Source organism: Gobio gobio, assembly GCF_949357685.1.
Source record: "Gobio gobio genome assembly, chromosome: 4".
NCBI classification, from domain to species: domain Eukaryota; kingdom Metazoa; phylum Chordata; class Actinopteri; order Cypriniformes; family Gobionidae; genus Gobio; species Gobio gobio.
Window position 1 is genome coordinate 16,805,719 of NC_137100.1, and position 25,688 is coordinate 16,831,406.

General features: G+C 38.9%; 1 protein-coding gene across 1 annotated transcript in view; it reads left to right on the forward strand.

The window, feature by feature from the left end:
- Window positions 1–12,027: 12,027 nt before the first annotated feature.
- Window positions 12,028–25,688, forward strand: part of srek1 (splicing regulatory glutamine/lysine-rich protein 1) — a 31,858-nt gene continuing 18,197 nt past the window's right edge. The window contains exons 1-2 of the mRNA XM_079814316.1: window positions 12,028–12,320; window positions 24,222–24,355. Coding sequence (XP_079670442.1) covers window positions 12,193–12,320; window positions 24,222–24,355 — 262 coding nt within the window. The 5' untranslated portion in view covers window positions 12,028–12,192. The remainder of the gene's footprint in view (window positions 12,321–24,221; window positions 24,356–25,688) is intronic.

Genomic DNA, 25,688 nt, shown 5'->3' on the forward strand with positions numbered 1-25,688 from the left:
TCATATGTTTATCATCATCAAGTATCTGACATCATCTGAACACAATTTCTTTTGCAATTCTTGCCATAACAAATACAGTAACAGCAGTATAATACTTAATAATGGTGACTGAATTTTCAACAAAACATTCAAATCTAAACCTCTGTTTAAGTTCTCAATAAGAACTTCTGTAGATGCCTGGATCTGTAGATGACAGAAATAAAGTCAATCTGATTAGTAATAAGTGAGGCTGGTAATTTGTGGGAGGTGTTTATTCCAACCAAAATTCAACCCTTGAATTTAGTTTTTTACCCTTTTCTACGAGTTTTTTTTACAGTGCGGTGCTTATTCCAACCAAAATATGACGTCTGATTGACGTTGGATTAGTTGGAGTCCAACGTCTTCCTGACATCACATTGACATACTGTGCCTGCTGGGATAGTGTTAAAATCACAATGTTTAGGCCTCTATGATTGCAGAATGTGATACACACTATAAAAAAATGTAAGGTTGTACAACAACTAAAAAATCTTAGTACCAATTTCCCCTAGCTTTTTTTTGTTGACCCAACTTTTGTAAATAACACTTATACGAACTGACTGTGACGAACTGACTTATGTCTGAGACATAAAAAATGTTTAGTTGAGTCAACTTGACATTATTTGTTTTCTGGAGATATGCAACTATTCTGTAACCAATCTTTTGTTGTTAAGCCAATTCAAGAAATGTTGTCCATTGGAAACAGAAGTTCTTAAGAATTAACAGGTTTAGATGTTGATTTATTTTTTTTAATTGAAAATCATTTGGCCTTCACCATTTTGGTGATGAGTGTTTCCTTTTGGCCAGTTAGCCTCTTTGTGTGAGATTGTGGCCTTTGTAACAGTGTTAAGCAAGCAAAGTTAAGCAAAGACAAAAAAGCAAGATGATCAAGTTTTTAGCCTCATAAACTCTAATAACTCTATAATCTTATTTCGGACCAATATTTTACCAGCAAAACTTTGATGCAGCAGATCAGACATTCTGAATTTAAAATACATCACAGGGGTAAAAGTGTGTTGCGACACACAGACATCAAGAATCAGCATATGAATCTCAACAATGGTGACAATCACACAAACAATCTACAAAAACAGCAAAAGTAAAAGCAAATAGTAAGAATCAAAGAAAATTAGTCACAATTCAGATGCATAATTTATTCACGCCAGTGATGCCACAATGCTGGGACCCATGGGGGAGTTTTGATTGGTGGTACCCAGCATGCACTGCAGCATGAAGCTTTTATGTCACCATTGTGTGTCTAAGTAATGCTATAGACGAAAACCCTTTGAGCACTACATGATTTTATAATCTTGCATATTATTCTATTACCTCAACAGTACTGGGTCTTGTGCTGTAGAACCACGTAGCCACTATTATGAATAATGCAAAGTTCCATAAGCAGATTCTTGATGTCTGTATGTGTCTAAGTAATGCTTTAGATTAAAACATTTTGTGCACTGAAGCGGCAGGTCAGATACCTGTGTCTCTTCTTTTATACACATATCCTTTTCAATGATTCTTTTTATTATATCCATAACCTGAATAATCCGGGATAATCAAAATAAATATATCTTTCTCTGCTTTCATATGTAATCTAGAGATGATTGTAATTCTGTGTGATTTTATACTTTTATATATTTAGTTTGAGGATGATTTTGGATAGTTAAATCTAGTCTCCCCAGCTGCTCTGGGTTGACCTCCAGCCAGGATGCATGGCTCACTCTCGTGAAGGATAGCTGTGGCGGTATCACTGTTTGGGTACTGAGTGTTTGTCACAGGTCGGAGCGGACCGTGTGAGTCCCGCTCCTCCCTTAGTTTCCACCTCGGGGAGGTTCCCAGGGATACCCCAGACGAACAAACACAACGAGGACACTGGAGTAAGGTTTAAAATTACAAGTCTTTATTAATTTACTTAAAATTGGGAGAAGGGGAAGTGAAGGGGCTAAAATCCAAGAGGACTGGAGAGGGAGGACATCGCCTCAGAGCTCACCGGCTCTTGCCGCAGGAGAACCTCAGATAAGTCGTCTCGTCCTTTTTCTCAATGTTTGGCTTCCATGTCCTGCTATTTGCTCACTTGACTCTTTCTCTTTCCCAGGTCGGACCTTTCGGGGGATTTACGCCACGGCTTGCTCCTTCTCCTGAATACAGGGATATAACGGGTAAGTGCTGGGGAACGGGGGCGACAGGGGTACCTCTCTCCTCGGGCGTGTTCCGACGGCTTCCTTTAAGAATGGATCAAGGGGCCGGCGTCATAGAAGTCGGTACCTCCGGGGCATCCGCTGGATCTGGGTCAATACTGGGACTTTTGTTTGGCATACAGGTAAGTATAACTTCGCTCAAAGGATATCACTCTCAGACCCCGAAAACACAGTTCATCAGTTTCTCTCTCCTTGTTCCAGGCTCCGTGATAGCGGTGGCTCAGGGGGCTTGACCACGGCGGTGGTGCTGGATCGGGCGCTTCTCTAGATGGTTTCACATAGGTAAGTGCAGGAAAATATGACTTTGCTCCGGGCGTGTGTAGCGTTCCCCTCTCCTCCCCTCGGGCCCTAGCCTGGTTTTACCAGACTCTCGTACATTTCATTTGTACATAGAGTCTGGCCACTCTCCATTGACAAGCGTTTACTTCCTTGAAGGCGGGTTCTCTGTTGAAGTGTAAAACTATTGGATCTGCCAAGAGTCACTCTGGATCTGCCTAACCAATCACTAACGTTTGGTCGTGACGTATGTCACGCGCCGTTCGCCTTTGATTCTCACGTTAACTGAGTATCAGTGATAAAACCTTGTGCATTCGGATTGTTATTTATTCACGGTGGAGAGGAGAGTTTTGTGATCGGAACGCGCTGCTCTCGTGGTGCATATCTCGTGCAATCAATAACATGATTGTATGCTGTCAATAAAATGTAATATGCTTAGTATGATAAGAATAAATGCTGCCTTGAATAACAGCCCAATTCAAATGTTTACGTGCTTTTATTTTATTTTTTGAGCGGTGGTGAAATATTTTGCTCTTGTAAACACTTGCCAGTATTTAAAGAAATACAAGTCTAGAAATGCAAATTACAGCTCACGCAACCGTACAGTGCTCTGAGAGGGTCTATAAAGGATATAAACAGTGAGTTTTGAAGTGATATATTCTTGAAAACTCAGAGATGTGGATTCGGAGAGCAATTACATTACCACACGACCTTGGTGTTTGTCAAAAGTCGATAATTCAGCCTGGGTTTTTCTCGCGGGTGGTGGGAGACGGACGGCTTCAGCAACTCCTTCACCACTAACGGAGCGAACTGGAAAAGACTTTTCCCGGACCACAACATCAGCAGTACAGCAGTGGTTGTTCTTGCTCCGTGTAACGGGAGTTCGTTTGTTCAGGGAAGAAGGAGGCGGGAACCGGCGAACGTTTAACAACTTTTAATCAAATAATAAACACAAAATGAAAGTAAAAGCGGCAGCCCCTCACGGACGACTGCCGCGCACAAACATAACAAAACCCAACTTAAAATCCAGGCCTAGTCCTCTCTCGTCCTTCACCGGTGTCGCTCGTCCTTATATGCCTCCGTGCTCCCTCATGAGAGGACTCGAGACCGGTGTGTCTCAATCACGCACACCGCTCTCGCTCGCTCGTCCACCTCGCCACACTCTTAACTTCTGGACATTCGTCAGCGCTGCCACACACTCGCATCTTTCACCGCCGCCATTACTGAACTACAACTCAAACTAGCGCATGACATCAACGTCATCGCTCTCAGCCACTCCCTCTGTTCGCTGATTGGACCGGTAAAAAATTGTTCGGGGGAAAACCTAAGCATACACCGCAGTCCCAGACGTAGTACTGAAGGAAAATGAAAATTGAGCGGAAGTACGAAGGAGGGCGGAGCCAGGCTACTCGGGCCCTGCACACGCACACACAATTTCCTCCGACACAAGCACGTATCAATGGCTATTCAAGAGAGTGCTTACTTGGCTCCGGTCGTGCTACCACCGTAGAGACAGAGAGTAGGGTGAGGTTCACAGCGTGAATGTTTAGGGCTAGTTACTCCGCCAGCTTCGGGATCGTACCTTCCCCTGAGAGTGGGTCAGCCTGGAAAATGGTCTTTGGGACGACACGCACACACACAGCACAACACAGCAGATTCCAAGTGTACACTCTCAAAGTCAAGATACTGACTCACCCACGGCACTCCACACACTAACCAGGTGTACTTAAGGTCCAGAGACCACTTTTCCCACGTCGTTTATCTCGGGGGGGAAGATCGCTGAAGCGCTGGTATAGCGAAGAACCAACGAGAAGGACGTTGCTGCTACACCACCCCGGCGGCTTTCAATGTCCGCTGTCTCTGGCTCTCCCACGCTCACTCTCCGCGGTGGGGCCACTCGTTTTCCTAGTTTCAACGTCACAAGGCTCACAGATGATAAACTTCCGATGAATTTGTTACTGTATACGTTTCTCAGGGTACTCACACATTGATCAACCCGTGTGCTCGTCTTGTTCTCTCCTCCAGTGTCTGGCTCGCGTCCTGGCCGCTGTGCTCTCTCTCCCGAAGGGATTTGTTCATCAGCACTTCCGGCAACTGTCCTGCATGTAACTTCTCAGAATCGGACACACACTTGACACTTGAATCACAATGCAAAACTCGGTCTGTATTATTCTCAGCCTCGTCTCTTTTCTTCTCTTTGTAGTTCTCCAGATCTTTGATCGCTCAGTCCACAATATCCACCTCGTGTTATCCTTTGTTTGCCCAGATGCCCAGATGCCCAGATCCTCTCGCCGCAACGGCTGGAAGCGGCTACCACCACGCTCAGCTTGAGCCCGACCCGGAACTAACAGCTGCGGCTGTGTATGACCGCTGCAACGACTGACTCCCAACTGAATTCTGGAAGCCCTCTTTGTACTCCTCCTACCTCCCCTTCACCCAATCTGGAGATCGCGCTGTTCATTGGAGCACCTGCCGCCGATTCTCTATGATTTTGGCGCTGGGACGGGAACCCGGAAGTAGGGGTGTTTGATCCGGACGGAACAAATCTCTGCCACTATGGTTCCGCCCCAGGAAAAGTCACACCGTGACATGTTCTCTTGATAAACGGTCATAATCCCCTGACATTAACTAGAGTGTGATGCCCTAGTGCTTGTATGTATGTGCGTTGTATGATTTGTGCAGATCCAGTATTGGAGATGGGCCTTCCTGCAGGCGATGCCAGACCTATAGACGCCTTTCTATGACCTCCGAGGTCATTGTGATCTAAAAATCTAGTCATGGGGCGACAACTAGTCTACCAATTTTAGTGATATGCTCTGCTATCTATCCTTGTGTGGAAATTTACAGTGACTGGGCATTTTCTCTGCCAATCAGAATCATTCCACATGGCAGTAATGACATGGCTAGACCTTGAAAACAGTATAACTGTTCAGAAATTGTATGTTCGTTAGACGGAGGCGGGGAGACTGTTAGAGGGAGCGCGGCCTACAAACTCCTCTTGAAGCTGGCTTCTGCTGATGAAACTGCAAACTATTCTTCAGTAAATATTTCTTTAATTAATCTAACTCCTGACTCTTGGTCTTCATTTTTCACTACTGGTCCTGGGTACTAAACTGTTACCCCAACAGCACTAGTTTTATTTCTTTAAATCATGCGTATTGTTCGATTACCACAACTGCCCTGGATCTCGTGCTGTAGAATCACATGGCTTCTATAATATACAACAAATAATAACACAACATTTCAAGTGGATTGTTTTAGGCCACTACATGATTATTATATTGTAAACAAATAGCCAACATCACCTAAGCACATTTTCTATTGGCACTGCTTACCATAACAAATGTGTTTTACAAACACACAGTGAAAGCAGACAGAGAAAAAGTAATGTTAAAGAGTCAAGGGTCAAGAACCCATGAAATAAAACACTGATCGCCATCACGATGACCAAACAAAACTATTATTTTCTTTAAAACCGTGTTGGGTTTTTCAGTGCAGTTGTCTTTTACAAGTCTCATGCAGCTATCATGAGAAGAGCAGAATAAAATGGATAAGAATAAAGTTCTCTTGATTAATTTGTTTGTATGAGCAAATTAATTCATTACAAAACAAGTACATATTTATTACACTGCATAAAACCCAACAAGTTAAGCTAACTAATTTCATTTGAGGAAACTGATTACCTCAATTCAATTAAGTTTAAAAAACGTAATTGAAGTAAAAAAAACAGTAGGTATGAGTACTCTGAACTTATTTTAATTGAGTCCACTAAACCAAGGATATTTCTTAGCATACAATTAAACTTTACACTGCATTCAAATACTTTTTACAGCTAAAACTTCACTCTATTGAGTAAAACAACTAAAATTACAAACTTTGAATGAACTCATCGCTTGCAGTTACTGCTATACACTCTAAAAAATGCTGTGTTAAAAACAACCCAACTTGGGTTATTTTTAACACAGCATTTTTTAGAGTGTAGCTCAACAAAGTCAAACCCAATAAATTAAGCCAGTGGTTCCCAACCGGTGGGCCGCGAGATAACTTAAAATTAATTTGAATATATTAATAGAATTAATAAATGTTATTATTGATACATTAAATAATAAAAGATAAATTATATAAATTAAAACTATAAATTACAACAAAGAACCACCTCGTACGTATTCATTGATTGTTTTGGATTCGGAGCTGCCCAAGGCATTTCTAATTGCGCTATGTAAAATGCAGACTGAACGGCGGCTCAAAACCAATACACCCAACTGCTTCATGAACACAGGATACGCAAACTACACATTTCAGTTGGATAAAGCAAACCAGTGTTGCTAAAAAGATTTGATGGATGACGGTTGTAATGAAGGTAAAGACGATTGCAGTGACATACTAGGCACCTGCATGTCCATTATAATTGATGCGCAAACCATGTATGTGCGCTTTCAAATGTATCCACTCTGGGACCCGGTTTCAAAAAATATCGGATTCATGCTCCCAAAACGCTGGATCCATGGGGACGAAACGCTGATACGGTACAAATTTTTTACGGATACAGCTAAACGCGTCTCTGTGTGGACGGGGCCTAAATCTCTCAAGATCTCTGCAGAGGAGGATTAAACAACTTCACAAACAGTATTGCCAGCTTCACTTATTACTAACCAGATCGACTTTATTTCTGTAATTTATGTTTTAAGGAAAATAATAGTTTTGTTTGAAGTCACCATGATGGTGATAAGTGTTTGCTTTAGTTGGCCTCTTGACCCGTGACTCTTAAATATTGTTTTTTCTCTAATTGCTTTCACCATGTGTTTATAAAACATATGTTTTATGGTAATGCTTTTTGAGAGAAAATGTGATTAGATTATGTTGGTTATTAATTGACAACATAATTATCATGTAGTGGCCTAAATCACTGATCTCTAGTGGTGCTAAGATGAAGTCTCATGAAGCATTGAAGGTTTTCAGTCAAATGGTTTACCAAAGGGTTTTTTTTTTTTTACTTAATTTGCTCACAATACCACCAGGTGGTCAAAGAGTGTAAAAAAGCAGGTACTTACAGATGACCCGATGTGATCTGTGATACACAGTATTTTAAGCCAGTTAAGGCTTAGATATAAGGGTGTAGAAAAAAATAATTTCCAGATAGACTAATCTATATTACACATAACTGTGTAATAAACATATTGTCTTGAAATGAATTGGGCTATCAAATGTGTGTAAATCAATTCTTAGTTCATAATAGGTAGGAGGGGCAATATTATTATTCTAAAATTGGAAATTGGCAGGGTTTAACTGGGCAGAGGGCAAGATGCGAACCGCTTCCTGAACCAGTTTGACTGAAGAGAGGCTTTGGACTTCATCAATGATGTCATTGGTCTAAAGCGATTCAAGCCTTGATAAGGGATTCACTGAAAGCTTCCGGGATTTCTCGACACAACGTAACATCACCACTGATCTCAGTCAGAGTCTAATACTCTGGATATAGAGGTAATTTGTTAGGCTATACATTTTTTATTATTCATAATGGTGGTTACGTGGTTCTTCAGCATGACTTTTATTTCTTTAAATCATTTATATTGTTCAATTACAAAAACCGATTAAATAAACCTGTTTCTGGCGTGATGACTCCGATCTTTCGAATATTCCTATTTAATAATTGTTTAATCGACACATCATCCTCAATAAACCCGTCTCTGGCGTGATGCCTCTGATCTTTCGAATATTCCGATCTAATATGACTTCTGACCTGTAAGGTTGCCAAAATAATAATCATACACTGTTTGTTAATTGGCCAGAGGAGAACTGGCACCCTGACTGAGCCTGGTTTCTCCCAAGGTTTATTTTTCTCCATTAGCTATGCCACCTGATGGAGTTTTGGTTCCTTGCCACTGTCGCCTTTGGCTTGGCTTGCTCAGTTGGGGACACTCAATTTTCAACTAAATATCCAAATAAATCTAATTACTAAACTAAATTAATTAATTACATCAACTAAATTACTGATCTGCCCACATTGTCACTATATGATAATTGAAATGAGCTAGATGACATCCCCGTTTTCTCCAGAGCGGCTGTACAGCCGAATCAAATTCTGTTGCATTATTTTCCTGTTTAACACTGTGAAGCTGCTTTGAAACAATCTGCATTGTAAAATGTGCTATATAAATAAAGGTGACTGACTTGACTTCAGTCAGATCAGATAAGGCCCACGCACACAGCCTCACGTGTGTGTGTGTGGGACAGGAAACCAGATGCCACCACCCGGCGGTGGTAAGGAGCTTATCAGGGGTGGTTCTCCCAGGTTTAGACTCTTTGCATAACTTCATCCTGCTGTACTGACCCGGTTCTTCTTCTAACTTTACCTCTTGCCACGTATGTTTTGTGTATGTATGTTTTATGTTAGTTTTAGTCTTGTCCGTGCTTTAGTTAATAAAGTTTGTGCACAATATATGTTTGGTCCTCACTGCCTGCAAACAAATTGTCCCTTAAATGATCGATCTTGTTATGCGCTCTAATCGCTTATGTAAATGCAAAGTAAGAATGATTTTTCTGTAGCCATGAATATGCAATGAATATCCTTTTCTTAGAATTAATTAATAATCAATACTGAACGTTCATAGGATGAACTGATTGATTGATTGTAGTGTATAATGTAGCCACATCAAGTTAATCTATTTAACTGATTCAAATATTCATAATTAATCATAATGAATAATCATAATGAGTTATGAATAATTATTCACATTTCCCCTCTGAGCTAATTCGCTACATAACCCCAGCAGGCACAGTATTTCAATGTGACGTCAGAAAGACGTTGGACTCCAACTAATCCAACGTCAGTCAGACATATTTTGGTTGAAAATTAAAATCAGGTTGATTTCTAAATCCAACGTTTGTTTGACGCCAAGCACCAACGTCAGAAAGACATTAATTTTGTGTTCAGATTATGTCAGATATTCAATGATGATAGAGATATGATCATCATGTAGTGTTTAATTCACTAATCACATTCTGGGTCTATTACTTTTTTAGATGTCATGTTATTAATATCCCATTATTGACTGTAATAGTCATGTGATTGTCCAGCAGTTTTCTAATATGAGAGATTATGCACTAGAAAAATACACACAGATATTAAAGAATCAGCGTATGAATCTCAATAACGGTGACATGCTTCATGCCGCAATGCATTCTGGGTGCTTCATACAAAACTAGTCTATGGCTCCCAGAATGCATTGTGGCATTAAGCATGTCACTATTGTTGAGATTCATATGCTGATTATTAATTATTACTTGCCATAACAAACACAGTTACAGCAGCCAGAGAAAAACTAATGTTAAAATGTCAAGTCAGACTACCCAACTGAAGGACACACTCTAAACAATTCTTTTCAATAAAATATCTTAACATCATAACCATAATTAATAACATCTGATCACATTTTTTCTTGGCTCTTTTTTTGCTACAACAAATGTGTCTTAGAAACACACGATTATAAAAGCCAAAGAAAAGCTATTGTTACAATGTCAAGGGTCAAGAGCCCAACTGAAGCAAACACTAATCACCATAATGGTGAACATTTTCAATTAAACATCAAAAGTTCATTTGATCTGTTAATTTTCAATAAGAGCTTCTGTAGATGTCTAACAGAAATAAAGTCAATCTGGTTAGTAATAAGTGAAGCTGGTAATGCTGTTTGTGGGGTTGTTGAATCCTCCTCTGCTGAGATCTTCAGAGATTTAACGTCTTCTTTTATTTTCAGTTGATTTCATCTAAGGCTGTGGCTGAAGTCAGTTGTAGTTCTTGTGTTTCTCTTTCCTTCAGTGGTTCTGCTTGTTAACAGCAGGTGCTCATCACTAATTCTCAATTATCACTTAATTAGTATCTTAATTATCTCATTAACTTCAACAATGCTTCAATTACTCTACATATACTCTACATTAAGTGTTCATTTAAAACTGAAATTTTGCTGTGGGGTTTAAAGGGTTAATGGGATTAGATGGAAAAAAAACTTAGTGAACCGTAAATTAACGGTAAGCAACTGTAAATTAATTTATGGGAAAAACAGCAATTTACTGGCAACCAGAGCTGCCAGTAGATTACCGTAAAATCAAAGAAAAAACAGTAATATACTGCAAAACGTAACAGTCAGATTTACCAGATGAATCAAGATTTTTACACTGAAATAGTAGTGAAACTTAATAGAAAAAAGTTGTCCGCAGTTAGTAACTTATAAGGAGAGTAAATATTAAAATGAACTGTTTTTATGTGTTGTTGAACAAGATGATATATAAGAGATCTTTTAGTTTAATTAATTAGTTTTGTAGGTTACCATTGTGCTGGAGAGTAGAGCCTGTGCTTCAGTCCAGGATGAGCAGAAAAACACTGATGAAATGCTGCCTGATGCTTTATTTAAAGTCAGTGACTGTGTTTGCTTATGCAGTTATTAGCTGTTTGTTGAGTAATTTATCACATACATGTGTGCTATTGCTAACAATGAACTGTACAAATTTAAGTTAAAGTCATGTTTTTAATTATTTCACTACTGCACATTATGCGTTCGCAGTTTATATTAAGAAATGTTCATTTTCAGTGGACTCAAATTAAATGTTTACAGTACAAACACCATATGCTTACTAGTTTTAAAATGAGAACTGTTTGAAGCAATCGTTTTTTCAAATGAAATTAGTTATCTTTCACGGTATTTTTACGGTAACATACTGTAAAAAAGGAGAGCTGTAAATAAACAGTACATTGCTGGCAACCACAGCTGCCAGTAGATTACCGTTATTTTACAGCACAATTTTTTACAGTGAGATCTTCATAGATTTAATGTCCTGCCACACATATTACCCTTTTTTACGATTTTTTTTTTGTTTTCTACAGTGCGGTGCTTATTCCAACCAAAATTAAATGTCTGGAGCTTGATGTCAAACAAACGTTGGGTTTAGACATCAACACGATTTAAATTTTCAACCAAAATATGACGTCTGACTGACGTTGTATAGTCCAACGTCCAATAGTCCAACGTCTTTCTGACGTCACATTGACATACTGTGCCTGCTGGGATAAAGCAGAAAGAGCCAAATGAGCAATTGCATCATGTCTAGAGACCGAAAGCAAATAAAGCCTTCATTCCAAAGTAAGATAACCAACTCATGCCAAATTTGATATTAGACAAGATCCCACACATCAATCCACAGCCAGGCCAATCAAGGTGTGGATGGAGGATGTCATAAAGGTGAGTAATTAATGACAGAATTTAAATTTTTGGGAGAACTATCCCTATAATAAAGCACATGCTACTACTTTGTTCTCTAGGCTCCTAACTGTTTGTTAGTAGATAACATACACATTAGCTGTTTAATATAGTAGTGTATAAAAATGAATGAATGAATACATCAATTAAATATGTTTAGTATCGTTATTAGCCCAAATATATTTCACCTCTAAACCAATTATTATCGAAATTATGTCATAATTTGGGCATCTGTACTATCCCTTTTACGCGTTCACTGGTTTTGTTCTGTAGCTTGAACCTCCAGACCAGCGGGCGGCGCTGTTGTGTAAGGAGAGCTCATTCCCTGGCTGCTGTCCGCAGCAGCGCTCCCTGCTAACGAGTTTTCCCGCAGGTCAGCGCCTATCCGAAAGCTGACCACTCTGGTGCATCGCTGTATTTCAGAGTATTGAACCTCAGTCTGTTGTGAAATGAACGGGATGCCTGGAACGAACGTGATTCAAATCACTAATCTGTCGTCGGCCGTGAGCAGTGATCAGATGAGAACTCTGTTCGGCTTCCTGGGGGACATCGAGGAGCTGCGACTCTACCCGCCTGAGTGAGTCACAACAACAACACCACATACGCATCACACACACACGCGCGTCTGAGAGAGTCAAAACAGCACATAATACTTCGTAGTGATGATAACACACACGCACACATTAAACATACTACTACATACATACGTATACATATCACATCACATTCGTACACACGCCATCGTACATACATATTAAAAACACCTGCACAACCAATATCATCACTAGAACACTTGCATAGATGCACTTCAAACACAGTTAATAACACACACACACACACACACTTTACATGCACATCAAACACCATGCATCCACACAGTATCAGAAGACAAGTATGACATCATACGAACGTCTCACACACAACAGTTTACATGGCAATAACTATGACTGGTGTGCACTACCATAAACCGTTACACATTGGTCAGTTACTCAACTACACGTATACTTACATACATAGATTTAAATATTTGTAGACGCACAGTTTTGTGACATAGTCAAAGTGATTTCATTATTTGTATCTTAATTCTAAGAGAGTTCAACAGTATGGTTCAGGAAGTAAAAATCCCATTGATTTTCTCCATATTTATGGGAATTGATTTTGAATGTTAACTTGGTATATGGTTTTGTTGAAGCCATCGGCCCACATTTTTCCAATTTTTTTTTAATATGAATGTTCAACAGTGGAATTCATGGTGAAAATCTACACGCTTTAGAAAAATGGTTACAGTGCCAGATTACAGGGTTCCTAATAGGGGTGGGAATCTTAAGGCACTTAACGATTCAATCCGATTCCGATTCTGGGAGTAACGATCCGATTCCCAAAGCAACTCTTAACATACATTTTTGTTAACTAATTATCCTCCTGTGCAAATACATGAGCTTTACATTTTAACCAAAATTTTAGCTAATATTTGTGTTTTGTTTTTAGTTAGAATATCTGTTTGACAGTATTGCCATATTAAAAATGATTATAAAGATTTCTTTCAATACTTTTATTTTATTAACAAAGTTATATTCAAGATTAACAAGCTCTAATGAAACATAGTAAGCCATATAATTGCAAAGAACAAATCTTTAAAACATAGGCTAATGCAGAAGAAAAACAACTTTAGCGCATGCTGAGAAGCCAAATTCAGTGTGTGCACATAACATCTCACATGAGAGAACTTGCCGAGTTGCAACAGTCATGTTAGAGACATTTATCGAATCACTCGCCAAAACGAAGTCTTTGTTCAGAGTTTTCCACTCGTTTGAAACATTGTGCAGTAGTTCAGCAATATTCGATAAGTCATTCCAAAAATTATGCAATGGATGCTGGTTTATGTCCCGGCCACCGCATTAGAGACATAGGAGTGTTATTAAGCATTAATGGCAAGGAAAGCGCCTTATAGCCTACTTGAGCACCACGTCGTTATTTTGGCTCAGAATTTCGTTTGTTGGAAATATGAACTTAATTCAGAAATGCTTTTGAAATTAAAAACTTTGCATTTAACAAGCAAAATACATTTTTGAAATGGGGAAGCAGCCGCAGCGAGCGCAGACACAGCGGCCAGAGAAACGGAGGAGCGACTGCTGTAAGGCGTTTGAGCGAAACTGCGGAAAAACTGCATAAAACGTGCGGGTGTTGAACCCTCTCACCGGGAAAAGTGTCCCCACGGGTGCGACGCCCCTGAGCAGGTCGTAGTGTGTCTTAAACTAAGCCAATTCACCAGCATACGAATGTTCGCCTAATCAACGTTTGGCCGGTGACCCCGTGCACGCTAGAATTGAACACAGAATCGATTCTGAATTTTTGAGAATCGATTCTGAATCGTTGGATAACGAATCGCGATGCATCAATGCATCAACCTTTTCTCCCACCCCTAGTTCCTAATAGCAGAAGCCTTTTTGGTGCTTAAAAGAACCCTTTTTAAGGTTCCACAGGGCACTACATAGCAACCATTTTGGGCGCATTTGCGCCTGAAAATTACTGCGTGCGACTGTGAAAAAATATTTAGGCACACCGGTGCGAGTGACCCAATCGATTCTCATGAATAGATGTACAATACAATCGGAATAATAACTACAAATGCCAAAGTGCATCAACACTGACTGAGCAACAGTTACGTTTCGTTCTGCGATCGACTGCTTGTCGTGCCTTCTGTCAGCAGAGCATGTGCAAAAAACGTGTGCAACGGACTACACTTCACAGATTGTTTAGATTGTGTGACGCAGCCATGCGCACTTACCAGACGCCTCACGCTGATGTTTATTTGCAGCCAAATCCAAATTAACTAGAAATACCACATTTGGATTATCACAAACAAGGTAGGAAGGGGGCTTGGGGCAAAAGTGCCACCAAAAATGAATTAATAAATAATAATTTAAAAAAGCCCCTGTATGAGTTCTAGATTTAATCTTCATCAGCTGCAGTCCACAACTTTTATCGTGTTTAAAAATTACTAGATGTATATATGAGAGAACATCATAAATCCATTTTCCAAACCGTGTTTTTATCTTACCCTGAATCACTACGGTACACATAAGTGTTTATATTCTGACTATTTTATTCCAGTTAGGTTCTTCCGCAAAACGCATGCAGTTCTGTATTAAGCGCCAAAAGTTACGGACTGCTATTGCTCCGAGTTGGCATGATTGCAAATGTGATACTTATCTTGTACAAAAGTCCAATAGACAAGATGATGTTAAGTAACAACGTTTTAGCCACTATACTGTTTATTTCGTGAAAATCAAAACTACACCAGAACTGTTGCGCATCTCCAAGCGGTTCGATTCAAATGAATCTGCGTTTGAACGATTGAATCAATGACTCACACATAGACTTGACGCCACCTACTGGCGGTTTTATTTTCATATACTTTGCATTAACTTTTTATTTAAAATATCAAACTTTTAAGTTTAACTTGTACATAGCCCATTTCTAAATTCAAAAATGTATATTTAAAACATTCATACAACATTATTTACCCATGAGCTGCGCGCGTCCCGTCATCTTAAACAGTCTAAACACCACTTCAGAGCTGCTGTGCCACTTCTACAGTGAAAAGATGGATCTTTTGATGCTGATTTAATTAGAATGGTAACAGTCTGATTGTGTCTTATTGCTCTAACTGAATTTATTGTTTAAATTAACATTTTAAAAACAACTTTCCTATTTTAATTGAAGAAATTGACAAGATGATCCATATATTTAATAAGATTAGAAAACATTGCTCTTATAATGGTAAAAATGCCCCTGGACATTAATTTAAAGGGACAAAGATAGTCCTGTAATGGGAAAGTTATAATTGGAATGCGTGTTATTGATCAGAAAGTGCTCCTAAATTTTTGACTGTGCTCCTAATTTTTTTAAATTAGGAGCACAAGTGCTCCTCAAGAAAAATGTTAGATGCGTAGAGCCCTGTTCCATGTTACACATATTAATATTATCACAGAAGTACATAAATAAAAGTAAAGTTTGGATAAAAACACCGATGTCTACTAGGGGTGGCAAGGTTCACAAAACCCACGGTTCAGTTCGTATCACGGTTTTAGGGTCACGGTTTTTGGCTCTGTACGGTTCTTGTTGTTTTTTTTTAATCGTTAACACTCCAGAAATTTACTTCAGCATATGATATATATGGCTTAATCATCCAAAATTTAGGATACAGTATTAAAAAATTGTTATATCAAGTTGTTTCCTAACTGGCTGTCTACCGAGTCCGACACATTGGCGTAACATTTTTCATGTTAATCATATCAATTTTGATCAGAACAATGCACTGTGGCTTTAATTCAGCTGACCTGATTAACAAATTTCACCATGAAGTGTTCCGTGTGTTTCACAATCACCATATGACATCCAGCGTTGTGAAAAAAAAAAGCACAAAAAAATACATGAAAACACAACACTGCCAGAAGTTTTTGCCCAAACTTCAAAGGCATGTTTAAATTATTAGAACTAGAAGCATATTTTAACTTTTAAATGTTACATTTATCATGTGAACTACTTATATACAACATGTTATATATGCATGTGTGTATGAGACAGAGGGGAACACGGTTGCATTTGCAGCAGATATATGCTGCCCATCATAAATTAAAGCATGAGACAGACAGGGATCGGAGGAGAACACTGAAAAATGTGACTGAATGGACAATATTTGTCTGTATTTGCAATACACGAGCCGCGGTTCAGCTGCGCGAGACAAACACTGCCAGTGTGTGAATGCACAACGGGCGCGCGCGGCTCCCGCTCTCCATCTGCCCTGCCTGCTATACGACGCTGGCGCATCCTCCAACTCCGGGCAGCCTTCCTTATCTCTCCCACTTGCATTTCTACACGTGACGTGACCTGCAGCACTCCACTTTTACTTTACTGTATGTCCACACACACACACCTCTTATTTCGCGCGAAAAGGACACCCACTGTCTGAGGTAACATACGGGCACGAGGATACATTGCGCATGCGTCAAACCGTGCCACGCACACGCTCCGAACCGAGACAAGCGAACCGAACGGTTCGTTTTTTTTCCATTTACCGTGCCACCCCTAATGTCTACGGAAGCAATCAAAATAGAGTAAAACAACTTTTGAAAGTAACATTTTCTCCAACTTCTCCATTGTTGTTCAGTCGTTGTACAAGTAGGATGATCGGTCAGTGTAGTATTTGTCCCGCCACCCCTCCAATGTGATTGGACGGCTGAGTAAAAAGTGACAGTGACAAGCGTTGCCTATTAAAAAAAGACAGGGCAAATCAACTTGTGAAATATTATCATGGTACATAGTGCATCGAATTAAGCGAGGTCGGTCATCGGTTTGCCTAAATTAGAACACAGAACGTTCAAATGTTTTACGCACCATTTACAAATGGTAGGGAGCAGAGCAGGTTCATGAATCGACAAACGATTTACACAAATTCCTTCTGCTCGTGTTTCTTGAATGAGGCCGATTGTTTATAACATTTATGACAGTATTTGTATTATTGTAAGTCATTGAATCGCTCAGTTAGTTGATTCATTCAAAAACATTCTCACAATTATGTTCTGAATATCTTCACGTGCTGTTATTCAGAACTACAGCACTCATGTGATACTACATAAATTATGGCGGCATTTTAATGCCATTAATAACCGAGTGCAGACGGCAGCCCGCAAGCTCCTTTTAAACCCGCACGCATGACATCTCCTGCGTGCAAATCAAGCCCTTGCAAGCTTGGACATGACTCGCAGCACATGCATCATTCCCCACACTCGCGCTCGAGCTTCTATTTTGCTCGCGCAAAATCTTTTTATTTTTGGCAGTCATGGGTTGGGACTTTACTTATTTTATTGTAACCTAAAATGTCATTGGTTAATTTCGTGTTTCCGGAAGTCAGTTGGGAATGGACGCCTGTTGTTAAACGATTAGACATGGCTTCATCAACGGACCAGATGCAAGTGAGTTAAACTTTATTTACTGACTGATTGCATTATTAATATAATATGTCCTTATCAGATACTATATAAACTTTATTTATTATTTTTATGTAGCTGTAGCTACTGGGGAAAATGAGAACACACGGATATATTTGCTGTAGTTCACCAGTTATGTATATCAGTTTTATATCATTATATCATTATATATCAGTTCTGAGAACCTCAGAAATGTGAAAAGTGTCCATTAAATAGTTGTAACTATGATTATTATTTTTTTTTTTAAATAATAATTTGTTCAGATGTGGCCAGGTGTACTCATACACATCTGAACATATTATTATAAAAAAGAAAAAAAAGAAATGTGTCCTATAAATAAAGATTAGTTTCTAAATTGGGTTTCAGAGGGGTATGATCATTCATGCTGTGTACTGTAACTGTAACTGCAACCTTTCAACGGGGTAAAGTGCTGAAACCCTTTTATACTGTATTTCATGGAAAATATATTAACCACTCAAAACTGACAAAGAATGATAACAAAAAGCTTACACAACAACTCTTGCTTAGAGTTCTGATATGAACAAGTGATTTATCTTTCATCCAAAGCCACATGAAGCAATTTTGAATTTAGAATCATAGTTACAACTATTTAATGGACACACTTCACATTTCTGAAGTTCTCAGAACTGATTTAATTGTGGCTGGGTAAACATAGATACTGTTTAGTGGAAGTATAGTGGTAATGTAGCGGTGAACTACAGCAAATATAACTGTGTTCTCGTTTTCCCCAGTAGCTACAGCTCCATAAAAATAATAAATAAAGTTAACATAGTATCTGGTAAGGACATATTATATTAATAATGCAATCAGTCAGTAAATAAAGTTTAACTCACTTGCATCTGGTCCGTTGATGAATCGTTTTACAACAGACGTCCATTCACAACTGAATTCCCGTATTAACTAGGGGTGCTCCGATTGATCGGCAACCGATCTCGATCGGCCGATAATCGCTTTGGGATGATTGATCGGCGGTCTCCAAAAAGGCCTATCTCATGAACCGATCGCATGCTGACGACACATAAACCCGCACCTGCCGTGAGAGCGAGGGCATGATATGCAGCGACACCGTCTCATTCTCTTTCCAGCGCGGGTAAAATAATTATAATGCTGAAGGTGAGGTACAATTCATATTTCTATATTAAATAACTTGCGCAGTCATTTGAAAACTTTCTGTGGCACGCAAGTTCACAAACAGCGCGCACGTGAATCACCGCGTACGCGCTCTCTCTCTCTCTCTCTCTCTCTCTCACTCTCTCTTTCCCTCTCAGAATGCTCAAATGGCTTCACATCAGCGCATCGCATCTGCACTAAAATCGAGCTGCACAGTTGACACAGGATTTGCCACTTTGCACAATCGAGGCAGTGTCGCATCGTCACTAAAGTTTATCATTTGCATTTATTTTTGAGTCTTGCCAGTGTTCAAACCGCTCAGCACTCGCGCGCACGGTCTGGAGAGACGAGTGAACGTTTGTGCAACTGCATGTATCCGTGTTCGCTCTTAAAGTGACAGCTGTCGAATAAACTGCTGCTTGATGAACCTTTATGACACTCGCTGCTCTTGAATGACTAACTTTTGCAACCTTAAGTGTAAGGATTAATCTAATTTAATTTATTCAGGGAAGACCAATATTAATTTACATTTGATTTCTTATTAAATGTCTTTAGTATTTCTTACCTCAATACTAATGTTAGACCTACCTGAAAAATTGTTTTTAAAAACAAAAATGCTCTGCATGATCAAATATTTAGGTGAGATAATTATATACATTTATTATATACATGTATTTGGGTAAGATGGCCTACAGTAGCCTTAAGTTATCTCATTTTCTAAAATTAACACTTTGTGGTTCTTCAAGATCTTGACTCAGTTAATTTAGAGTTAGTTTCATTTCTACAAATGGTGCAAACTCTGCAAGATTATAGATAAAAGATTGCCATTCTGTGATCGGCAGTGATCGGCAATCGGCAGATCATGATCTTGGTGATCGGTAATCGGTGATCGGCCCCAAAAATGCTGATCGGAGCATCTCTAGTATTAACCAATGACATTTCAGGTTACAATGAAATAAGTAAAGTCCCGCTCCACGACTGCTAAAAAGAAAAAGGTTTTGCGCAAGCAAAATAGAAGCTTGAGCGAGTCGTGTCCAAACTCGCAAGGACTTGATTTGCGCCCAGAGGAGTTTTCATGCGCGCGTGGGTATAAAAAGGTGCTTGCATCGCGTGTAGATCTGTTATTCTCTCGCAGGAGCGTTTTACTGTGCGTGAAAGCATCATTCGTGCGCTTGGTTAGTAATGGCATTAAAATGGCGCCATAATAAATATACTAAAAAGTAAACGGAAACTAGAAAAAACAGTCATAGAGTAACACCGTGTCCTAACTAGATGCGATAAGATTTCAGCCTCAAGCAATTTGTCCACACCAGACGCAATGCGACAATGAGAATGCGACAAATCAATCAAAAACCACAGCCAATCAGAACAGCGCGTGGGCGGGCTCTCGCGACAAGTGTATGGCACCAGAGATTAATCTTGACGGCGCTCGCAAGGAAATGGATAAGTACATAATCAAATTCACAAATATTACACCATTTAAACATTACAAAAAATACATAGAGTTACTTAAACAATCTTTGTCATAGAATATACTTGTTTGTTCACAGTTTGAACGTTCTTTTTCGATATCTGAGGTGAATTATCCATTTTTGCTTTTAGTTTGTCTGGCTATTACCAGACCAATCTCAATCTTTTAAGATTGAACATTGGTCTGGGAAGTCTGCTCTGTATTTTCTACTGCACAAGAGACGTGATCAACGGGCATAGTTCAAATGACTCTGTACGCAATTGGATAGTCCTTCAACCAATCGGACCACAAGAGACGTGATCAACGGGCATAATTCAAATGACTCTGTACGCAATTGGATAATCCTTCAACCAATCGGACCACAAGAGACGTGATCAACGGGCATAATTCAAATGACTCTGTACGCAATTGGATAGTACTTCAACCAATCAGACCAACGATCCATCGCTTCTCTATCCATCATCGTGTTAAACCCGCCAATAGCGCGTCAGGTGGATAAGCCGGTTTGTGATTGGTTCCTGCAAATTTGTAACAGAACCAGGATAAAAAGATGTACAGGTTTCCAGCCTGAGCTGCAGGGCGAAATCAAATCGCTGGCAGTCGGGCTGGGTTTACCCAGTCTAGCTTTTAGAATGACTACGTTACAAAGCTGGGAGCACTAAGTGATATCCAAAGTCACATTATACACATTATATAAAGCACGTAAACATTACCTGATATTATCATTTGCATGTTTTTTGTTGTTCCAACCGCGAGGTCGAAAAAAATAGAAAACGTTTCTACAATAGGATCATCGCGTGTCGCCTTCGGGGCTGGTTAGGACAAAAACTCAAATTATTAACATGGAAAAGATACCTTTTATAATTTACAAAACTAAATAAAATAAACTAGGGCTGGGTGATAAATCGATTTTATCAATTAACTCAAATGTGTAGTTTACGTCGACTTGTTTGAATGAAAATCGCGCAGATAGAGCAACCACATAGTATGTTTTTCCTTACTATGGTAGTCAATGGTTGCTTGGTTGCTGCTTGGTTACAAACATTCTTCAAAAAAAAATTTTTTTTTTCAGCAGAACAAAGAAACTCATACAGGTTTGGAACAACTTTCAGTCACAAATCATCAACATTCACCATGATTTACTGTAGTAACACCACATGATTTACTGTAGTAACACCACATGGATTTAATGTTGTTGTCATTATTCATCTCAGGGTTCGTACAACCTTTTGAGATTGAAATTCAAGCACTTTTCAAGGGTTTTCAAGTGCTTCACACTTTTTCCAGCACTTCAAAACTCTAAATATTATCCAATTTTAATATTTTTTAAAGGGGTGGTAAAACACATTCTTTTGAAGGCTTGATTGTGTTTGTGGGGTGCACTGTAACATGTGTTCATGCTTCGTTTTAAAAAAAATTGCCTTATTTTTCATATATTTGACCTTTATTCTACACTGCTCTGTCCCTCCTTGTAAAACGGTCTGATGCTTTCCGGGTTGTATGAAGCCAGTCCCTCAAAAATACGCAGTGGGCTCTGATTGGTTAGCTGGCCCAGTGTGTTGTGATTCGCTAACCGCAGTGCACGTCGGAAACGTCACGCCCCTTACCTTTACCGGAGGCTGTTCAGTATTAGAAACAACGGCGTCAATAAAACCATATGAGCCCGAATCAGACCCAGAACATTTGAGTGAAGATGATCGAGCAGAACCTGTTCAGTCCTCGAGAGTAAAGACTGCGGATCTATAATGATCGCTACTGAATGGCACTGTTACTTTTGTATTTTTAGAACGATTATAGCCAAATATCTGTCACAAGAACTAACCCAAAACAAACACTAAGCACTGGCTTTAACTAGTAAGTTAGCCAAATCACACACAGAACCATGTTTAGCATGCCTGTAGATAAACAATACATAAAAGCTCTACTCAAAGAATCATTTACAGTAATGCCAGGTTCGCTGTTGAGATTTTAACGTTAGTGTTTATAACGATAGGTGTTCGTCGGATAACGTTAAGTATGAATGAGCATTTAACAGACTGGTTTGCAGAACAGCGTTGTCATCTGTTTACTTCCTTGCTACAACCTATTACAGGAAAACACATCGATGAAAAATAAATCAGACTTACAGGTTGTGGCCCGTAAACAGCTTCTGTTTGTAAATCCAGCTTTCTGGACAAGCCGTTGTGCATATCCTGTATTGAACTCGCGAAGTTTGTGGAAGTTTGTGTTGTCCTCCGTGAAATGTGCAGCGTGCGCGTCGTACATCCACGCACCGGCAGTGTTTTTTTCACGCAGCTGACGTTGTGCAAATCTGGCATTGAAATCGCGAAGACGGTGGATGTTTTCCTCTGTTAGATGTGCTTAGATGTTAGATCTCCTCTGCAGGAAGCCCTGCGCGCGCCTGATTCCCCGCTGACTCAAACACACGTGCATATAACATGCTGTATGTTAAACGCTCTGCAACGCACCCCCGTCCCTATGAAGGCTGAACAGAGCAAGTACCCCAGACCTGCAATCCGGATGAAAATAACAGCGTTTCTTCGACATTGCGGCAAAAACACAGCCTACTAACGCTTCCCCGCGGCGATACAAAATTGCCTCGCCCCCCTTATTTCATATTCCCCGGAGGAGGGGTTTATGTAAATATTGGGCCTGGTGATGTCAGCAAAACCTGGGTGAATGTGTAGTAGTCCCTAGCGGCCGTTTGCTGTAGTCCTTAGAAACTGATTTCTTTAAAAGCAAATATCTCCCTTTGCTTTAAACTTTGAACGTTGTAACTTTGCAGATGTTGTTTATGCTCAAGCAGCAACATTACACGTTAGCTAAAGTTAGAATAGGGAAATCGTGGTTTACCACCCCTTTAAAATGTCATTTTGTAAAAACTAAAAGTTTAAAGGGGTATTGTGGAAGAAATAGTCAAAAAAAAATGTTTTATGTGTAGACCACTTTGTGGAAAACAAGCACTTTTATTTAAAAAAGATATGAAATTACCACTATAACCAGTAGATGGCAGCAGATGACCACTTATTGACTTATTAGTCATTTCCACTCCCTAATATATGGACTCCCTCTGTAGGAAAGACACAAAATCTCATGAAAAACAAAATTTTTGTTCAAATTGTGACTAAATTACCCGGAAAATAACGCTCCTTTAAAGGGATAGTTCACCCAAAAATGAAAATGCTGTCATCATTTACTCACCCTCAAGTTGTTCCAAACCTGTATGAGTTTCTTTTTTCTGCTGAACACAAAAGAAGATATTTTGAAGAATGTTTGTAACAAAGCAGATAGAGCAACCACATAGTATTTTTTTCCTTACTATGGTAGTCAATGGTTGCTCTATCTGCTTGGTTACAAACATTCTTCAAAATATTTTCTTTTGTGTTCAGCAGAACAAAGAAACTCATACAGGTTTGGAACAACTTGAGGGTGAGTAAATGATGACATAATTTTCATTCTTCAATCCTTCAATCTTTTCACTCCTTCAATCCCCCCATGTTAATAAATCAGATTTTTTTTTTTTTGGGCCATATCGCCCAGCCCTAAAATAAACCATAAATAACTCTGCATTTAAGAGGATTTCATTGCCTAAACACGTTTATGTGTATGCAAAAAATAAACTTCTTTGAGCTTAATTAAGAACATGTAGTTGCTTTGGACGGCAGCTGAACCACAGAGAAAACCCTCTACATTATTTTATTACTGCACCATTTTGGAAAGCATTTTAACTCCACTTACGATCAGCCTTCAAAACACAGTGCTGCTGACTTTACAAAGATTATATCTTCCTTTTCATAATTGACCAGAAAAAAAACAATCTTTTGTAACATATTATTCAACAACAACAAAGACAATTAAATCCCTTGTTTTTCTTTTCTTTCAGCAATGCACCTCTTTCCTTTTCATCCAAAGTTTGTTACATAAAGTATCGAGAGCCTTCCAGTGTTGGTGTGGCACAACATTTAACCAACACTGTTTTTATTGACCGAGCTTTGATTGTTGTGCCCTGCGCTGAAGGTTAGTACGTTTGCATGCGTGTTACATTCGTGTGCCTGATTGTAGAATAACACTGGCTATCTGACTGCAAATCAAACTTTTGAGAAGAACAAACCATAATTGGCTTCCTGACATTATTTTGTGTGTTTTTGTGTCCCAGATGTGTATGATAACCATGAGTCTGTGTGCTGAGGTATCACTGCTATCAGCTCTGTTTTATTTTGTGAGTTCAGTGGAGGTGGGTGGAGTGACACTAGCTCTCTTGTTTATCAGTTTTTGAGCTGTAGGATGTGGAAATGATGGAGGTGATTAAGATCATACATTGTGTTATGTAACAGCATCAGGACTTTGTGAGCAACACGCTTTCAGTGTTTTGCTAAACGTTTTTTCCCTTTTAAATAGGGGTTTAACAATGAACTGAAATGCAGAAAGGATGCCAGCATAGCACAAAGACAAAAAAAGTTGTACTATTTATATATATATATAAAAAAAAAAAATATATATATATATATATGTATGTGTATATATATGTATATATATATAAATATGTATATATAAATGTGTGTGTGTTGAAAAATCATGTCACTTTTAATCAATTTAATGCAGATCAGTTTTACTTTCTGGGGGAACCTTAAAGACCCCAAACTTTTCAACGTAAATATTAAAATATATAAATTAATAAATCAAATCAATTGAAAGTATGAATTCCCATTAAATGTTTGGACAGAACAAACTGTTTAAAATATGTGTATTAATTTGGCAGTTTAAAAATGTTTTTATTTACATTTTAATTAACATATTGATTATTTCTTTAAGTAGCTCTCCTGTCTAGGAGTGTGTGTGTTTTGTGTGTGACTAATAATTCATTGCATTCTACCAAAACTTGTTGACAAAGATTTTTTTAATTGTCATGATTTTGTTTATTCTATTTAATAAACTAACCAATGGTCAACTTAAAGATTTCAGGTTCTTAAGAGTGAATTGTTACACCCCATTATTTTAGTGGCCCTTGGTTTAGCAGTATGCGTTCAGGAAAATAATTATATTTAACTGCATAATTGTTTGACGCTATTATTGAAGAGACTTGCTTGCCATATTGGTGAATATAGCTTTGAATTTTGAATGTTAGTTGCTTGCTATATGTGAATTGTGAAGAGGTTTCGTTTGCTAAAGCAGATTTAACTCAATGTTTCTCAACTCCAGTACTAAGGACCCACCTGCCAGAATGTTTTAGATGTCTCGCTAGTTAAAACCTGATTCAACTCGTCAGATTCAGCTTATTAGTGTGTTGAATAGGGAGACATTTAAAGCATTCTGGAAGGTTGGTTCCCGGGGTTTTACCTCACAGGAACTC